The sequence below is a fragment of the Podarcis bocagei genome, assembly GCF_964188305.1.
Source record: "Podarcis bocagei genome assembly, chromosome: 11".
In the NCBI taxonomy this organism is placed as follows: Eukaryota; Metazoa; Chordata; class Lepidosauria; order Squamata; family Lacertidae; genus Podarcis; species Podarcis bocagei.
In genome coordinates this window covers 28,435,119-28,451,131 of record NC_138136.1, presented here as the reverse complement: position 1 = coordinate 28,451,131, position 16,013 = coordinate 28,435,119, and the positions used below count along the sequence as shown (strand labels likewise).

Below are 16,013 nucleotides of genomic sequence, written 5' to 3'. Positions count from 1 at the left end.
GGATTAAGTCCTTACTTGTTTATTCTAATTCTGAAAGAATCCTATGGTTAAAAGGGTCTGAAAAATGGCATCTGAGATTACGCAGTAAAGAACACAACTTTATACAGCTTTACTTTATATAGCTTTACTCAGAAGTAAATTCAGCTATGTTCAATGGGCTTGCTCCCTGGTAATCTGTAGCCTAAAATCTTGCAGTGCATCCTCACATCCTAACACACGGGTCCGGAACCTGTGGCGCCCCAGAAATCATTGGGACTCCAGCCCCTGTCAACCCATGTGGTCCATGCCACAGATTAACAGGAGCTGCTGTCCAACTACATCCAGACTGCTCCTGTTTCGGGCTCCAAAAAGTCACTCGTGTGCCCTCTAGCACATTTTAAGCTGTGTCTCAAACACACCAAACTACTCCCCACCCCCCAATGAATTGTTTTAGGCATGTGTGCTTTTTCTCCCTGTTGCATTTAAAAAAACCAAAATCTTCCAGACTTCACCATACAAGTTCATCCAAGTATGTAAATACCGGTACATCTCACCTGTTTCTCAGTGGTTCCCCTTTTGCCTCCTATCCTGTTTGCTCTCTACCAGAGTTCAATATTGGAGGGAGTAATATGTCTGAAAATTAAGTCTTTGGAAATGGAATACAGTTTACTTTCCTTAATGTGATATGACACTTCAGTCAGCTCCATCTGAATTTAAGAAAATTCTAGCAGCATTGTCATGCAAATATTTTTAAAAGTTCTTGTAGCACATAGACTGGCATTTCATAGAATCACAGAATCTTAGAGCTGGAAGGGACCCAAGGGCCATCTAGTCCAACCCATAGCTGTCAACCTTCCCTTTTTTGTGTGTGGGAAATTTCCTTATTCCAGCGCCGTTTCCTGCTGCTTCCCACTGCTATCCCAGATTGTTAGATATCCCCTAGACTGTCCTCGGGACAGGTGAGGCTGCTGATCTCTTATTTTCAATCTGAAAGTTGACAGCTATGGTCCAATCCCCTACAATGCAGGAATCTCCTAGCAAGGGGCATGAACGTCCTCAGGCTGGGACCCCCACAAATCACATCTTGCTAATGCTGGCATGGAGGCTAAGATTTGAGGTGAAATCCTTGTTCCAAACTAAGCTCTTATTGTGTGTTTTAAACGCGTCACTATTTAGATCTCAGAGTAAACTATCTGGGGCAACAATCCTTGCAAGGTGGATCAGACAAAGGCCAGGACAAAGATGTGCAGCTCTACAATGTCTGAATCTACAAATTTGATATCCCCGTGTATAAACGGAGGAGTTAATACATCACGTAAATGGGATAAAGGCAAGCAATTTGACTGCACATCTAACACACAATGTTTCTGCAACAATGGCACTGTTTGGGCCTCTGTAAAAACATTTTCCTCCCCGAAATAGTACTTATGGCTCATTTCAGTGAGTCTCAAAGAAAATATCACCAGCTACAATATAAGAATTCAATGACAGCACTCATCTCCAGTATTTGTCAGGTAGGTTTTGTATTATTTATTGTCTTGTAAATAAAGTTTAAATGCTTTCCCCCCCAGCCTTGGTTGCAAACTATCTACCCATTTTCAGTTCAACAGCAGGGAATAAAAGCTGCCATCATTTGATGTCTTCCTCCCCCCCCCCCCCGATTCTTTGTGCCTCCTTTCCATGGATTTCATTATAGCTACTGGAGGTATATATTGTCAGATCTAGGGCACAGCAATGCTAAGTAAACGGGGCGGGGGAGGGTTGTGAAATTTTTATGATCCTTGGAACAGGAGTGGAAGACAGAACATATTCAGCCTCCTGCACTTTCTCTCCCCCATCCCTCAAAAGAATGTGTGTGTGTGTGTGTGTGTGTGTGTGTGTGTGTGTGTATCTGTTCTTCTCAAGCCTAGTAGCTTGCTTCAACTTTATTAACACACACCCCTAAGATGCTTGCAGGTTTGCTGAAGATTAGATGGCTACAGACATTTTGTCAGATTCCAGACATTTAGGGCTGATTCACAGATGCAGGCACATTACCTGAACAGTTTTCATTGGGGCAACCATGTTATTCTGTTGCAGCATCAGCTTAGTAACTTGATTACAAGGAATGACTAGCAGCTAAATGCTTCAGCTCAACATTTCTAGTAATGTTAAAATTGTATCTAACTCTCTGCTGGTTCATACACTCATACAAGTCATTGCTGCAGTTATCAAACAGTTAACAGGAATGTGTGAACAAGCCCTTGGGATGTAAGATGCACAATTTTAGCCTAAATAGAATATGATCTGAAATCTGTTCATGAGCAGAGACCCATATAATTTTACGCAACACGTTTTTCCATTTATATACACAGCCTATTCATTCCCACAAAGAGATGAATTCAGGGCATGTTCTGTATTCCCTTTACCTGTGAAATTTAATGGGCTCTTAACTAGCTACACAAAGAAAATTAATGGCACTAGCTTGCCATATACCTAATAAATGTCTTTTCTAGCTGCTGACAAAGGCAGCAAGGGCAGCTGGAGGTCTTAATATGATTTTTGGGCTGTTTGGATGAGGATCAATGGCACTGTAGACTGGGCAGGAGAGAGTTCTCTCTCTGCCCATTAGCCAACTTTGGATGAAGTTTAACAATTATTAACAAAGCCACACCTGAAAAATAAATATAAATATATTCTGCAGTCTACATGCTTATTCTCCGAAATGTACCAGGTGAGATTCAGAAGGAATACTCAATACTCAATACACAACCACAACATATTATACTGAAGTTAATATGGAAGGCTACCAGATTTCCACTGGATATATTCATGCATTATCTATATGTATTGTACAGAGCACTACTGACTTTCATTATGACTCAGAACAGAGGCAGATACTGATCTCTGACATTACACAGGCAACATTCCTTTTTGGTCTTCCCCACCACAGATGGGATAGATTCAGGAATTGTTTCGTCGCTGCTGCAAAAAGCTTCAAGGTGAACTAGGTTTTAGAAAACTGATCCTTCACCAAATATGCAATGAATAACAACTTTCACTATATATTCTGGACAATGGGCAATATTCCTGTGCATGTTTCACTTGTGTGTGTATTATATCATTTCCTTACAATGGCCATTTTCTGTTAGCTATGTGTTACAGAGAAATAATGGATATTCTCCAGCAAGGCTTACCCAAAACACTAGAGAAAACACTGGAAAAGTCACCAACGCGCAGTGCTTTCCCACCAAGTCACCGCAAATAACTGTAGTCATTGAGTTATGCTAAAATGATGTGAATATAAAGAAGTTCCCTTGGCAACCAGAGGCAGCAAATCCTGATTGGATGCAGGTTAAGTGTTTTGTCTGAAATCTCTTCACACTACAGGGAAAAGGAGCCGTATTCTTTGTTGCAAGATTTTTCATAGAAGAAAAGGGAGATACAAGGAAAATAGTCCTCTCTTTCTTCCTTTCCTTTGGCAGGAATGGGATCTCAGTAGACTAGAAAATACAGGGGTTTGCCCTGCCTGGAATAAGGACACAGATCACAAGCATGAGAAGGAATGAGCTAAATACAAAAGGAGCCCAAAGAAGAAGGGGGAGGAGGGGGGAAGGCTAGAACACACTGAAGCTATGTTTAGAAGCATTAAACAAATCTTACAAATAGGCAGTCTATTAAATGGAGAATAAGAATTAGAAAAGCAGCACCAAAAACACAGAATGTAATGCTATCATGGATAAAGCTACCATTTGTTTAGGCACACAGAATAACTGCTTCTGTCTTAAGGGAGGAGTGCTGATTGTTATAGCTAGTGTAGCAGAGGCAGAGGCTACGTGGGACCTTCAACTGCTCCTTGAGTTGTTCTAACCAAGAACAAGAAACATGGTAGGAACAATTGGGAACTTCCTCACTCAGGCCCATTCCTAACAGGTTGTATCTGCAGAAGGGGTAGAAATCCCCCATGTAAAGCGAACTTGCCTAATTTGCATTTTGCAAAACGATACGCAAACTGAAACATAGACATACTTCAAAATTCGCCCCTTTCTGAGTTATTCAATGCAGTTCTACAGCCAGGTACCGTGCAACGAAAATGCATATACTAGGGTAAAAGCATGCATATAATAGTGAAAATAACATACAGAAATGCATTACATTAGTCAAAAATGCTTTGCAAAAATGTTCACATTAGGCAAATTGCATACAAAGAGGTGTAAGTTAGGAGAAATAGACACTAAAGTGGCTGACTTTTCATGAGAACCCCTCTTTATTGCAGACTGCTGTGGAAAGGTGAACTGAACTTGAAAAGTGAGAAGCTAGGAGAAACTAAAACTGAAATATTTGTCCAGCTCTAGTAGTATCCAAGGGTGGTTTTGGGCTAGCAGAAAGAGCCTCCACACACAAGTGGCAAGGAACGAAATTTTCAGCAATCCTCTCATTTCAGAGGATCCCCCTACGCTCAAAAACAGTTTTAAGTGTGATGCAGCCAATAGAGGGGATTGCTGGAAATCACCAAGTAGAATTAAAAGCTTTGCATATTCGTATACATTATATAGCATTATCCTGAGCTCAATACACATACCAATGTCTAACTAACCCCTCCAACTTGATGCAATGTCATGATATCAGATTATAATGCTTGGATACCATTAGAAAGGTAAAGGATAAAAGAGGGGGGGGGAAATGCTTAAACTGAAATTATGGGCTTATAATGCAAAAAAGGATACAATTTGTTTGGAATAGGTTTAAGTGGGCAATACACTTTACTGTTACTAACACTTTCAGCTAGCTTCATTGCCACTATGAACATCTTTAATAATAAAAAAGTAATTAGGGCTGGTTGATTTAAGAGGAAAGAACTCTAAAACTATGACAGTGATGACTTAATATTGCAAATTACAGTTTTTAGTACAGGTAATTTAGCATACCAAATCACAGTTCTAATTTCTTTCCACAGGGCAAAAGCAGAAGAAATGTACTTGTGGGGGAGGGTGCGACGCTGAAAAGGAAAGTCTCTTAAAAAGAAAAACCCTTGAAAAGATTAAGAAATGTAACCTACTTATTCACAAAAGTGCTCCAGCCATACAAGAGGGCTAGATAGCTCATATTCTAAATGTATATATTTAGAAGAATGAGTGTCAGAAGAATAGTGGGAATGATGCACCCCAAAGAAATGTGTAAGCATACACACTATACTGATTTGTTCAAAAAGAAAGAATTGTTGATTATTCCAATGAAGTATTAATATATGAATTAGGTATCTTCTTGAGTAACTTCCACAATGCTGAGTAGTGAATGGAAATAGCCACTACAAAATATAGAAACTGAAATAGTGTTGTAATTTATCTCCACGCATATTGATACTCTTAAAAAAAAATATACCACCTCGAAAATGCACATAAAGCATCTTGCCAGGTCTTGCAGATACCACTGATGGTAAGCAAGGCCATTTTGGGTAGAGATGAGTGAACTCCCTTCACTTAATTTGAACTGGGACCGGAAGATATGAGCATACATGTAAAAGTTCTGCCCCCTACTTCAATTATTCTAAATCCACTTGCAATTGCACATTCCCGGTTCTGGGGGCAGCAGGTGGTTGAAGGAACACAGAGGAACGACTTCTTTCCTCCCTTGGTGGCTATAGTGCTTGCTTGTATATAGAATGTGGAAGTTGCTGAAAGTGTCATATCCCAAACAAAGGAATTACAAACTAATCTGATTAATTAGAAACTCCTTGGCTAAAAAGGCAGAATGGTGGAAGGAGTGAGGCTGACTGAACCTGCCTGCCTCCTAAGTTTCTTTCTGAGAGGGCTGCCTAACTTCTTTTTTTAAAAAAAGTAAAGTCAGATCCTGGGGCCCCTTGAAAACATCAGCAACTGCGCCATTGATAATCCATCCTTGAAAATATTTATATATGAGCATGTTTTTTAAAAACCTGCTCTTCTTGCTGCACATTTTGACCCCAAGTCAAACCAACACTAACATTTTAAGAAGGTATTACCCCCTTTTTTTTCTTTCTCAGGTGTATAGTGACAAAACAACTTATGTCAACACAAATATTTTTGCAGAAAAACAGGCAGGAAACAAGTGGGATGTACAACAAGATGTCGCACTGTATCCTCCTTGCTAAAAGGAATGCTCTTGTTGAGGATTTTAAACAGACGTTCACACCAAGGAAGGTATTCCACCATTCTGCCCTAGCTGGTCACAGAACCATTTCTGAAGTTCCTTGCTGCCATTCTAATATTCTGTGGCTATTGAACGTACTCAGTCCTCAATGGTTTTGCCCTCTTGTTTGTCTGTGGTCTCAAATGAGCTTCAATCCTGTTGGCACTCACCATTTATTAGGCAGAGCGATTAACGTTATGGAATCAGAGTTGCACCATTTTTAAAAAAATACTACACTCAAACAAATTAAATTAGTCCCTGCCAGTTAAAATGTCATGAGATATGTAGCTTCCAAGAATAACCAGAACACACTTTTTTCCACAATGCAGAACCACCACAGAATTAGCTTGCATGGAAGCAGTTATTACTAATCTTCCAGTATATGACCCTATTTGGAAGAGTAAGAAAGCCAAAGAATATAGCACAGTTAAACAAATAAAACTTCACAGAAGGAAAATTCTCAAGACCAGATCTAATTTTCCTTTCCCATTAATCTTCATGGCCATTAGTTCTAACATCTTGGTTGTTCACCAGCATGAATTACACCTATATAGCCAATGGCTAATTTCCGAAAAGAAAAATGTACAGGCATACCTCGGAGATATGCCGGGTTTGGTTCCAGACGACCGCAATAAAACAAGTATCGCAATAAAGTGAGTCGCACCATTTTTTAAAACTTTCCCAGTGCATATAAAAGTTATGTTTACACTATAGTATAGTATATTAAGCCAGGCTTGCTGGCTGCAGGGGGAGAACCAAGCTCTAGCCCTAGCCAGGTCAGAAGAGGGGCGATGGCAGCAGGAGGCTTCCTTTCCCTGGAAGCAGCTGAGCTGCCCACAGCTGCACCCGTGCCCTCATAAAGAGCAATATCTGTAAAGCGCAAGGTGTGCCTGTATAAACTCAGGCCCATCTGCAAGCCAGAAACTCTGATATAATGGGTGGAGCTGGTTAGTGGAAGGTTCCTAGGAGGTATGAACAAATACATTCCACAGAAGGACTTCTTTTCACCCCAAACCAAACCATGGCTTAGTTCAGCATGGCAGCAAAACTATCAGAGGGGAACTGTCAAAATGGCAGTGATCTCTCTACATGCTTGCATTCTTGTGCTAGACCATAATTTGGGTTAGCATCACATTCAAACTAAGCCACTGTGCTTATATATCAGAAAGTTGATTACTTGGAATATGGAACTTAAGTGCCAACTAAGGACATAAGTGGACATCTGAAATTGTGGGAAATGTGTACCTTTGGCAAAAATGTCAGAATGCAATTGATGGGAAAGAAAGCAAGCAAGGGCAAACTTGGCGCTAACCGTGTGTGTGTGTGTGTGTGTGTGTGTGTGTGTGTGTGTGTTAAGGAAGCATTATCGTGACTAGAGATGGGCAGAGCATTATTTTTAACAAGCAGTTCATTTTTAATATTCTCTTTAATACTCCAGGGCTATAGTTTTAAAAGTCCTTGTCCAGAGCTTGGACATACAGTAATTAAAATGTTTAATTCTATAATAAATAATTACATAACCTCATTAGATTCAGAAATTCCCAGCAAATATATTTCCATTGTGTTATTTTGTAAACCCATTCTTAGAACGTTTATCTATACATTTAAGTAACAAGTTCCCTAAATCCAGGGGCATTTTAGTAAAGAGAGAAATCTAATTTAGTTTATGTTCCTAAACAGTTAATAAAGTTAAGAACTGCCTTCAATATGACTTGCGTTATACTTGGAATACTCAATAAATTGATCACTGTTATGTATATTATATTTGACGAGAGAGAAAAAGCTCCTTGCAAGAATCAGAGTAATGTATTCAATAGTTTCCAAACCCACAGTCCCAGAGAGACTAACACAAGTCCAAATGTGATCTCTCAATGCTGAACTCAGAATGGCTACTGCAAGTTAATTCAGAACCATACAGTGCTGCTTTTGATGTCAATTGCCTTAATGTGAGATCAGGAACGATTGCTGCATTATGATAGATCAAGGCTGCTTTCAAAAGTGATGCTTAGAGTGTCTTTTAGTTATTAACACTTTGAAGAAAATGTTAATATGGCTAATTCTGCATTTAACACAAGAAACAAGACATTTTTAATTTGAGTGACAGCCCCTAGAAACAGAGTTGTAAAATTTGTGAAGAGACATGGCTTTGAAGATGGGCATCATTAATTCCTGACTGTCCCAAGTAAAACCAGCACCAATTTAAGTACATATTGGGAAAGTCAAAGTTATAAGAGTAGCTTGTTTGGACCAAGGGGTTGTGGAAACCAAACAATTTTTCTGTTATCTTTTATTGTATCTGATTTTTTCATCCCGTCCTTTCTGAAGGATTCCAGAGCCAACCAGCGGGCATCAAATAGGTGATGGCCTTTGCCATCACACAAGGCAGGTGGGTATTCTTACGTTGATGAGGTGATCTGGAGTTATTTGACTGTCTGACTAAACACTAGCAGAGCTGATCACACCCCTTAGTTCAAGATGCAGGCACAGCTGGAATAGGTGGTCAGAGAGAGGAATTTGCAGAATAAGCGGTAGCTACATATGTAGGAAATTGGAATTCTGCAACATTTGGGGCTTAGTCTAGCAGTACTGTGTTTTACCTATTGTGTTATATCCAATGTTAGTAATACTCAGAGTAGGCCTGTCAAAATGAACAGACTTAACTCAATTTATTTCCATGGATCTACTCTGAGTATGACTGACACTGGTTATCACCCACTGATTTGAATTTAACCAACTGAATATTCAACTGTAATATTTAGAATGTTTTAAACAGGATAGCAGCAAACAAGATAAGAGTGTTACATGGCACATGACTTGAACATCAGTGGAAGAGCAAGTCAGAACAATGTAATGTGATCAGTACTGAAGTAATATTTGAGTGGGCAAGATTATTTATCAGAACTACCCTTCTCCAGCCACTTAAAAGCTCCTCATAGGCTACTAACAAACATATATCACAGAAAGGTTAATTATTCTGCTCATGAATCTACAGTTTATTTGGGGCCGTCAGAGAGAAAACCCTTTTCATCTAAAAACCTATTGCAGGGAGTGCCCACACAGGCTTTCTAGAAGTAGTCAAGGAGTTATCCATTCATTTTGAGTAAGAGGCAAATATCTATACCAGTTCTGAGGAAAGACACTTTTCATAATCACCCAACTATCTGCTAAGTGAAAACATATGGCGCAGTTTAGGCAAAGCTTGCCAAAGGTCTTTATTGAATGGAAAACAGGTGCTCTTGTTGTCTGCCATGTAATACCCTATTTACCCCCAAGTCCAAAGGTTACTGGACTAATAGTTGCCTTGTGGTAATCGGGGAAAACTAAGTTACTTGGCATGGTCAAACATCTGGGACATATTTTATATGCTTGCAACATATGCTTCAGCTTCAATTAAAGTGAGGCTTTGGCACATTTATTAATCTTTTGACTTTTATTCTATAAGGGGACCCACTGACCTCACTTTGCTATTTTACCAAATGAGAAAACAGAAAAGTAATGAGAGCTAGAGGTCAGCATCAATCAACACTGAAGAATTTACATTTGTTTTCTCTCAAAACTGTATTATACACACCGTTAAAATGTGTGAATTCACTCTTGTTGTGTATTATACACAATTATCCATGCAATACAAGTCTAGTTTAGGGTATGGAGGAGAACTAAAACTAATCCTTCTAAAATTCTGCAAATGTAAAGGTTCTCTTCTAAAAATACAGTGTCTAGTCTCTAGGAATGCTTTGCAAAATAATCCTGTGTACATTATTTGCATCTAACTATAGTGTTACATAAACCCAGACACTTATGAACATTATGTTGTGAATATTCAGTCTAAATGTTTTCCCATAAGAATAAATAGCACTGAATTCATATATTCATGGCTTGAGTAGTTATATTCAAGAAGTATTTTGGAACCATTTTGTTGGGTTCAGACTGCCAAATACCGTTCCCGATAGTATGCTATTTTTAGCTTAGTATGGTTTGCTTGTTAAGTAATTTATACAAGACAATAAAATACTTTTCTTGATTACTCAGTAACAAAAAGAATAGGTCAATTCCTTAATTACTAAGTAGCTAAGATTTATTTAAACAAAGGGTATATTAGAAGTACTTATGTGTATACATTTTGCAGGTGTTGAAGCTATTTCTATGGATACAAAAATTACTGGACATTCCCATATAATATGCTATAATTATAATGAAATATGAACAAGAGGAGGAAAATACTCACAAATGGATAGCAGACCTACGTTTATCAGAGGAGAAATGCTTTTGAGTTAATATACAAGCTCACTACATCTACATGGCTGACCTTCACAATAAATCACATATTCTGTTGCCAGACATATACACACTATGTAGTACTGAAAGAAAGCACACGTGGCTTTGCACAAAGAAAATTTAGGTATGACGTTATTTCATGATTGCAGCTTCTAGCAAAATGATTTAAATGTGTATGGGGGGGGGAATGCTATCTCTGTCTCTTGAATGTTAAGATAATAAGGAAATAGTCCAAATTTTCATCTTTCAAAACACAGACCTTAATTGTTCAAAGGGCTAACTAATCACAGTGAATTTTCTGACACTTGAAATGTTTAGTAGCTGCCAGCCTACGAATTCTTATAGCGGTACAGAACTGTACATCTCTACTAGCAACAAAGGTCAAGGGCATAAATTAAGATACTTTTTCTTTCTTTCTCTAGCCTTAAAAAAAGTCAGTGCTTTATTACAACAGAAGTACAAGAACGTTTGTAAAGGTCAATGTTTTCTGTACTTAACGTGAAGTGCTTTAAAAGAATCTGAATACTTTTCTCTATAAATACCCTCATTTCAAAACTTAAAACACAACAAAACATTTATCTTGCTGTACTTTTACTTCCCCACAAACCAGTCCTGCCAACTAATGCCATTGCTTCACTCTTACAAGGTCATTCTAATTTCCTCTCTGTGCCTCTTCCCTCCCCTCTAGGGACAACCATGCAGTCCTATTGCTTGCTTCAATAACCTGTAGAAACTAGCTGTTATTTACTGTGGTGGCAAATCCTCGACCTGACCAGCAACCTGGGAACTGAGCAACATTCTCAAGAGCTAAAAGAACTACCATAGTCCCTTAGGTTGATGCTGGGCTGCACAACACCAATCCCAAATCCATCTGTAAGAGGCCCATGAGAATTGTGATTATTTAAATATCATACGGAGTGAAACACGCACCAAACATTCTTCTGCCAAGTAATTCTCAGAAAATTATAGATGGCAATAGACCACCTTCAAACAGTGTGGCTTTTCTATTTTTACAACATTTCTTCCCACAAGTAAGTACAGCCCTATTTGTAATACTCAAGACAGGACAAATTTTTGTCCTTCAAAAACAGTTGTCACTGCAGTTATCTTCACAACAGCTATCAAGTTCCAGAGAAGCTGAATTATTTTTGTTCCTGGTAGGAGGGGGGAAAAATTGACCCAGCTCTGGACAAAAAAGGGAGGATTTATAGTCCTCTTTCCCTTCCTACAATATACACTGGCATTGTTAGGATGATAAACAGCTCTGTCCAATTTTCTGGACTAAAAACACTTCAGCTCCTTTTTAACTGTCTGCAAGAACAGTGTCATGTCTAAATTCTCCTATCCCCAGGTACCCAAGTGCTAGGAAAGATAATTACCTTGTCATCTCTGTCATCCTCTTCTTCCTCGTCCTCTAGCATGTCCTCCACTACCTGCAGACACAAACAGGAGTAGTTGTCATGAGTCAACAAGGTAGTGTTTTGTTCTGCCAAATCATTAAGCCTTTCGTGGTTGGAAATCTTTATTAAATATTTCCAAATAAATGCACAATAGGAAAATTTAACCTACAGATTCAAACTATGGTAATACTCTGAAAAGCTTTGTCCTGTATACAATCCCATCAAGATGGTGCCCTGATTTGAATGCTATGTTAAGAAAAAAGCATGGCTCATTATGAATGTGCACGCCGAGTCTGCACTCGTCACTTTGCTGCTGTTTGCCACTCAGCTAAGTCATAGTTTGGTTTAGCATGTCATTTGAACCCAGATTTGTGGTATAGTTCTCCGGGACAAACCATTAGCAGTAACCTATATAGGACAAACCTTCGTTATGGCTCATGGTTAGAGCCAAAACTAGGATTTTGATGGCACACTAAGGCAAACTATGGCTTAGGTCAGCACAGCCCTAGAGCAAAGCAACCAGAAAGGAGTGAAGCAGCTGTGATCTCCTTTCCAGGACTCTCATAGCCCTGCCAAGCAATTGATCCTTGAACTGAAAGGAGATTTGCAATGATTGGGTGGAAACTAACTTATCATTGTAAAAAGCAAGCTGTACGACTGTATATATAGCAGACCAAAAACAAAGTAAAAGGTGGTCCCTGGAGGTAAAGAGTCCAAGGACAAGGACTCCTTAACTGAGTGCTAGAACACTAAGATATACAAAAGGCACACATTGAGAAGCATAGAAATGGAATTGAAGAAACAGTAGATTTTTTTCAACCACTGAAAGATTGCGACCTTCACCTAACAGGACACTATTTGCATGTTGACACTGTATTATTTATAGTATTACTGCAGTTACTAGACAGTTTGCAACCATATTTTGCATGATCACACTATGGCCATATGGCCATGACTGACGGTCTGTTGTGGCAACAAGCTGCAGTGAGCATCAGGCTCATTCACTTCCCTTCTTCCCTCCCCCTGCTTATCCAGAAACTGCTGCATTTGGTTTTACTTAACTGTGCTTTGCCATAGTATCAAGACGAACAAACTGCGGTTAAGATTAATATGGTTATTTCAAACAATCTTCGAACCGTAGCTACTGGAAGCTACCATAGTAAAATTTTAGCACAATTCCAAGTCTGAACTAAGTAACATGCTGTAGTTGATCAAAAGGGAAGTGAAAGAGCCAAAACACATCCTCCTGCTTGTAGGAAATGGGGAGACGAATGGAGGGCTGGGGAATGTGCAAACCAGAAATTCTCTATGGCTTGTTTTATGACTTATCATGACTTCTGATATATGTATTAACAGCCAATATATACCAAAAGCCTTTGCATGCTTAACCCTTGTAACAGTTTAGATTTAAGGTGGGGGTTAACAACACTCTCACATGAACAATACAGTGTATGCAGAAGGCTAGGGTTATTTCTTTAATGTATTTCGCCTCAAAATTGTTTTGTTTTCACTGTTTTGGTTTCCAATTGAAATATTATGCACGGCATAGATATATCTGATATGGACCTGTGATACAAAGATGAATAAATACTACTACTAACAATAACCGTATAAAATACCCTGGTTTCTTAAATTCTATGTGTAAGAAGGCTTTTTAGAAATATTCAAAGTAACTACTACCTCGGTATAAGATTCAGGAAAATCTGTACCATAGGTTGTTTCTACACATGAGATTAATCCTAGCCATTTTCTCAGAACAGATTATGAACAGGGCTATCTATGTGATTCGATGATAGAGAAGTTTGCCTATTAAGCTGACTAGTCTTTGTGAGTAGTTATCCCTATTAAATAGCTGGGGGGGGGGAGGTGACTGCTAAGGCTTGTAAGAGAATGGATATACACAGTGTAGGCTAGAGAAGGGGCAGTCGATGGAAAGAAGTATTTCCCCTTTTAGAAATAAATTGTGGCAATGAATAATCTCCATCCCAAGTTGGTCATTATTTGTGATGAGCAAACTCTCATTGAAAATCTATTTGGTCTTTTTACCCTTTCCTTGATAATACTGCGGGTGTAGGTAACCTTGTTCATTTCCTCCCAACTACTCTTGATGAAAGCTAAAAAAACTAAATGAAGCACGCCTGCCTCTATCCTTTCAGTTTCTCTTTCCCAGCCATCTCTCTCCCCATATTGCTGAGAAGTGGAAGGGCATAAGTGGTGATGGGAAGGTCTTGCTAGAATCAGAAAATATATTTCTGGCTTGTCCTTAACAGGAAATGGAATTCATGAACAAGTCATGGAGAAAGTAAGGAAGAAGCCCTTCAGCAGCATGCAGTGAAATTTTCCATAGGGGAACAGTTCAGGCCAGAGGCATCACATCTTCCTCTCTAAACCAGACAGAAACTTCCCAGGCTTTGGGAAGGAAGTGCCAGGGGAACATTGAGGGGACTAGCCTAGTCCCCCTAGTCCACTGACCACACGCTACTGAAGCCCTTATACAGTGGTGCCTCACAAGACGAAAAGAATCCGTTCTGTGATTCTCTTCGTCTAGCGGTTTTTTCGTCTTGCGAAGCAAGCCCATTGACGGATTAGCGGATTAGCGCTATTAGCGGCTTTTAGCGGTTTATCTGCTGATCGGATCAGCTGATAAGCAGCTTAGCGGCTTAGAAAAAGGGGGGGAGGAAAAAACCCCCGCAGGAACTCGCAAGACATTGTCGTCTTGCGAAGCAAGCCCATAGGAAATTCGTTTTGCGAAGCACCTCCAAAACGGAAAACTCTTTCGTCTAGCGAGTTTTCCGTCTTGCGAGGCATTCGTCTTGCGGGGCACCACTGTATGCTAGGTTTCTATGTGAACTGCAGTTTGGAAGTCTATCGAGTTGTGTGAAGAACTTATACAAATACTTTTTAGAGACCATTATTTTTACTTGGTTTTTTTTTAAGCCCCCCCATCCCTTTCCTAGCAATGCTTTCCCACTAAACAGCAATACTTCCTTTTATCCTTATAAGTTGAAAAGAGCAGAGGAGTAGTGCCAAAAATATGAGTGTTAATGTAGCTTCTGCTGTTTGTGCTGGAGCAGGCCATCAATGTTTCATTTTCACTGTCAATTCAAAGGATCACCTGAAGGTGTTGTAGGAACCAAAGTGTGGTTCTCAGGGGTGAGAGAACAACACTCCCTCCATCCTCTGTCTTTGGTTCTATCTTTCTGTTCAAATAACTCATGTGTTATTGGGGGCAGTGCAAGTAATGCAGCCGACTTGTTGGAGAGAAAGTTTATTCCACAGCATATACATTTCAACTGCATTTATTCTGTAGTTATTTAGGATCATTTCAGCTTTGCTTTATAAGGCACTGCTGTTCCTTCTCAGACCTTTGGATGGCATAGCATCTAAATAGTCGAAAAAAATATTATAGGGCAAGCATTAAGGAAACAGTATTTTACTTAAGGTTTATGTAGGGGGGGAAATGCTTAACATTGCTTCAGAATCTGTGCTTTAAATTTTGCTGTCTGCAACCTTGCTTGAAATCCAGCATTATTAATCAAACAAAGGAAAGGCACCGGGGAAATCAGAAAGCTCTAATGCAAGCAGTTAAAAGTGACATGACCTTCTGTAATGTCACTTGTCACAGATGTATATGACACATAGCAGTGGAAGATATTGAAAGAACCTAATTCCTGGTGCTGATCCATGATTATTATACGAATATAGATGACACTTAAGAGCACACATAAGATGGTCTCACATATTACACACGAGTTTCTTTATTGTGCTTACTGTTTAGCCATAAATTACACAATATGGCTCAAGAACCCTCTTCCCTTTCTGCTTTGCAAGGTATTTATTGACAAAAAAGCAAGACAGAATTATTTGTATGACAGCATTCAGACCATATATCATTTCCTCCTGCCAGAATGCAAGCATCATAGTATACACATAACAAATGCAACAGAAATAGGCAGCAGACAACATGACACATAAGTTGCTTAGATGCCCATATCCATCCCAACATAGCAGATATAATTGCAATTGAAATATGCAGAATACATTGAAATCATGTAATTATATAGTTAGTGACTGATGCCCATTGGAACAGGGAGGATGGAAGGCAGGAAACCCAACAGTGGGTGGAGCCAGGTCCAATTGACAGGCAGAACCAACGAATTCTAGCTTTGTCCCCATCCTCATCTTCACTGTGTGAGAATAAGAGGGATGAAG

General features: G+C 39.3%; 1 protein-coding gene across 6 annotated transcripts in view; it reads right to left on the bottom strand.

The window, feature by feature from the left end:
- The window catches only part of MCTP1 (multiple C2 and transmembrane domain containing 1), a gene marked incomplete at its 3' end in the record, with an annotated part of 198,899 nt that overhangs the window by 13,492 nt on the left and 169,394 nt on the right, over window positions 1-16,013 (bottom strand). For all 6 annotated transcript variants that reach the window (XM_081212354.1, XM_081212355.1, XM_081212356.1 and 3 more), the window contains one exon: window positions 11,781-11,834. In XM_081212354.1, the coding sequence (XP_081068480.1) occupies window positions 11,781-11,834 (54 nt within the window). The remainder of the gene's footprint in view (window positions 1-11,780; window positions 11,835-16,013) is intronic.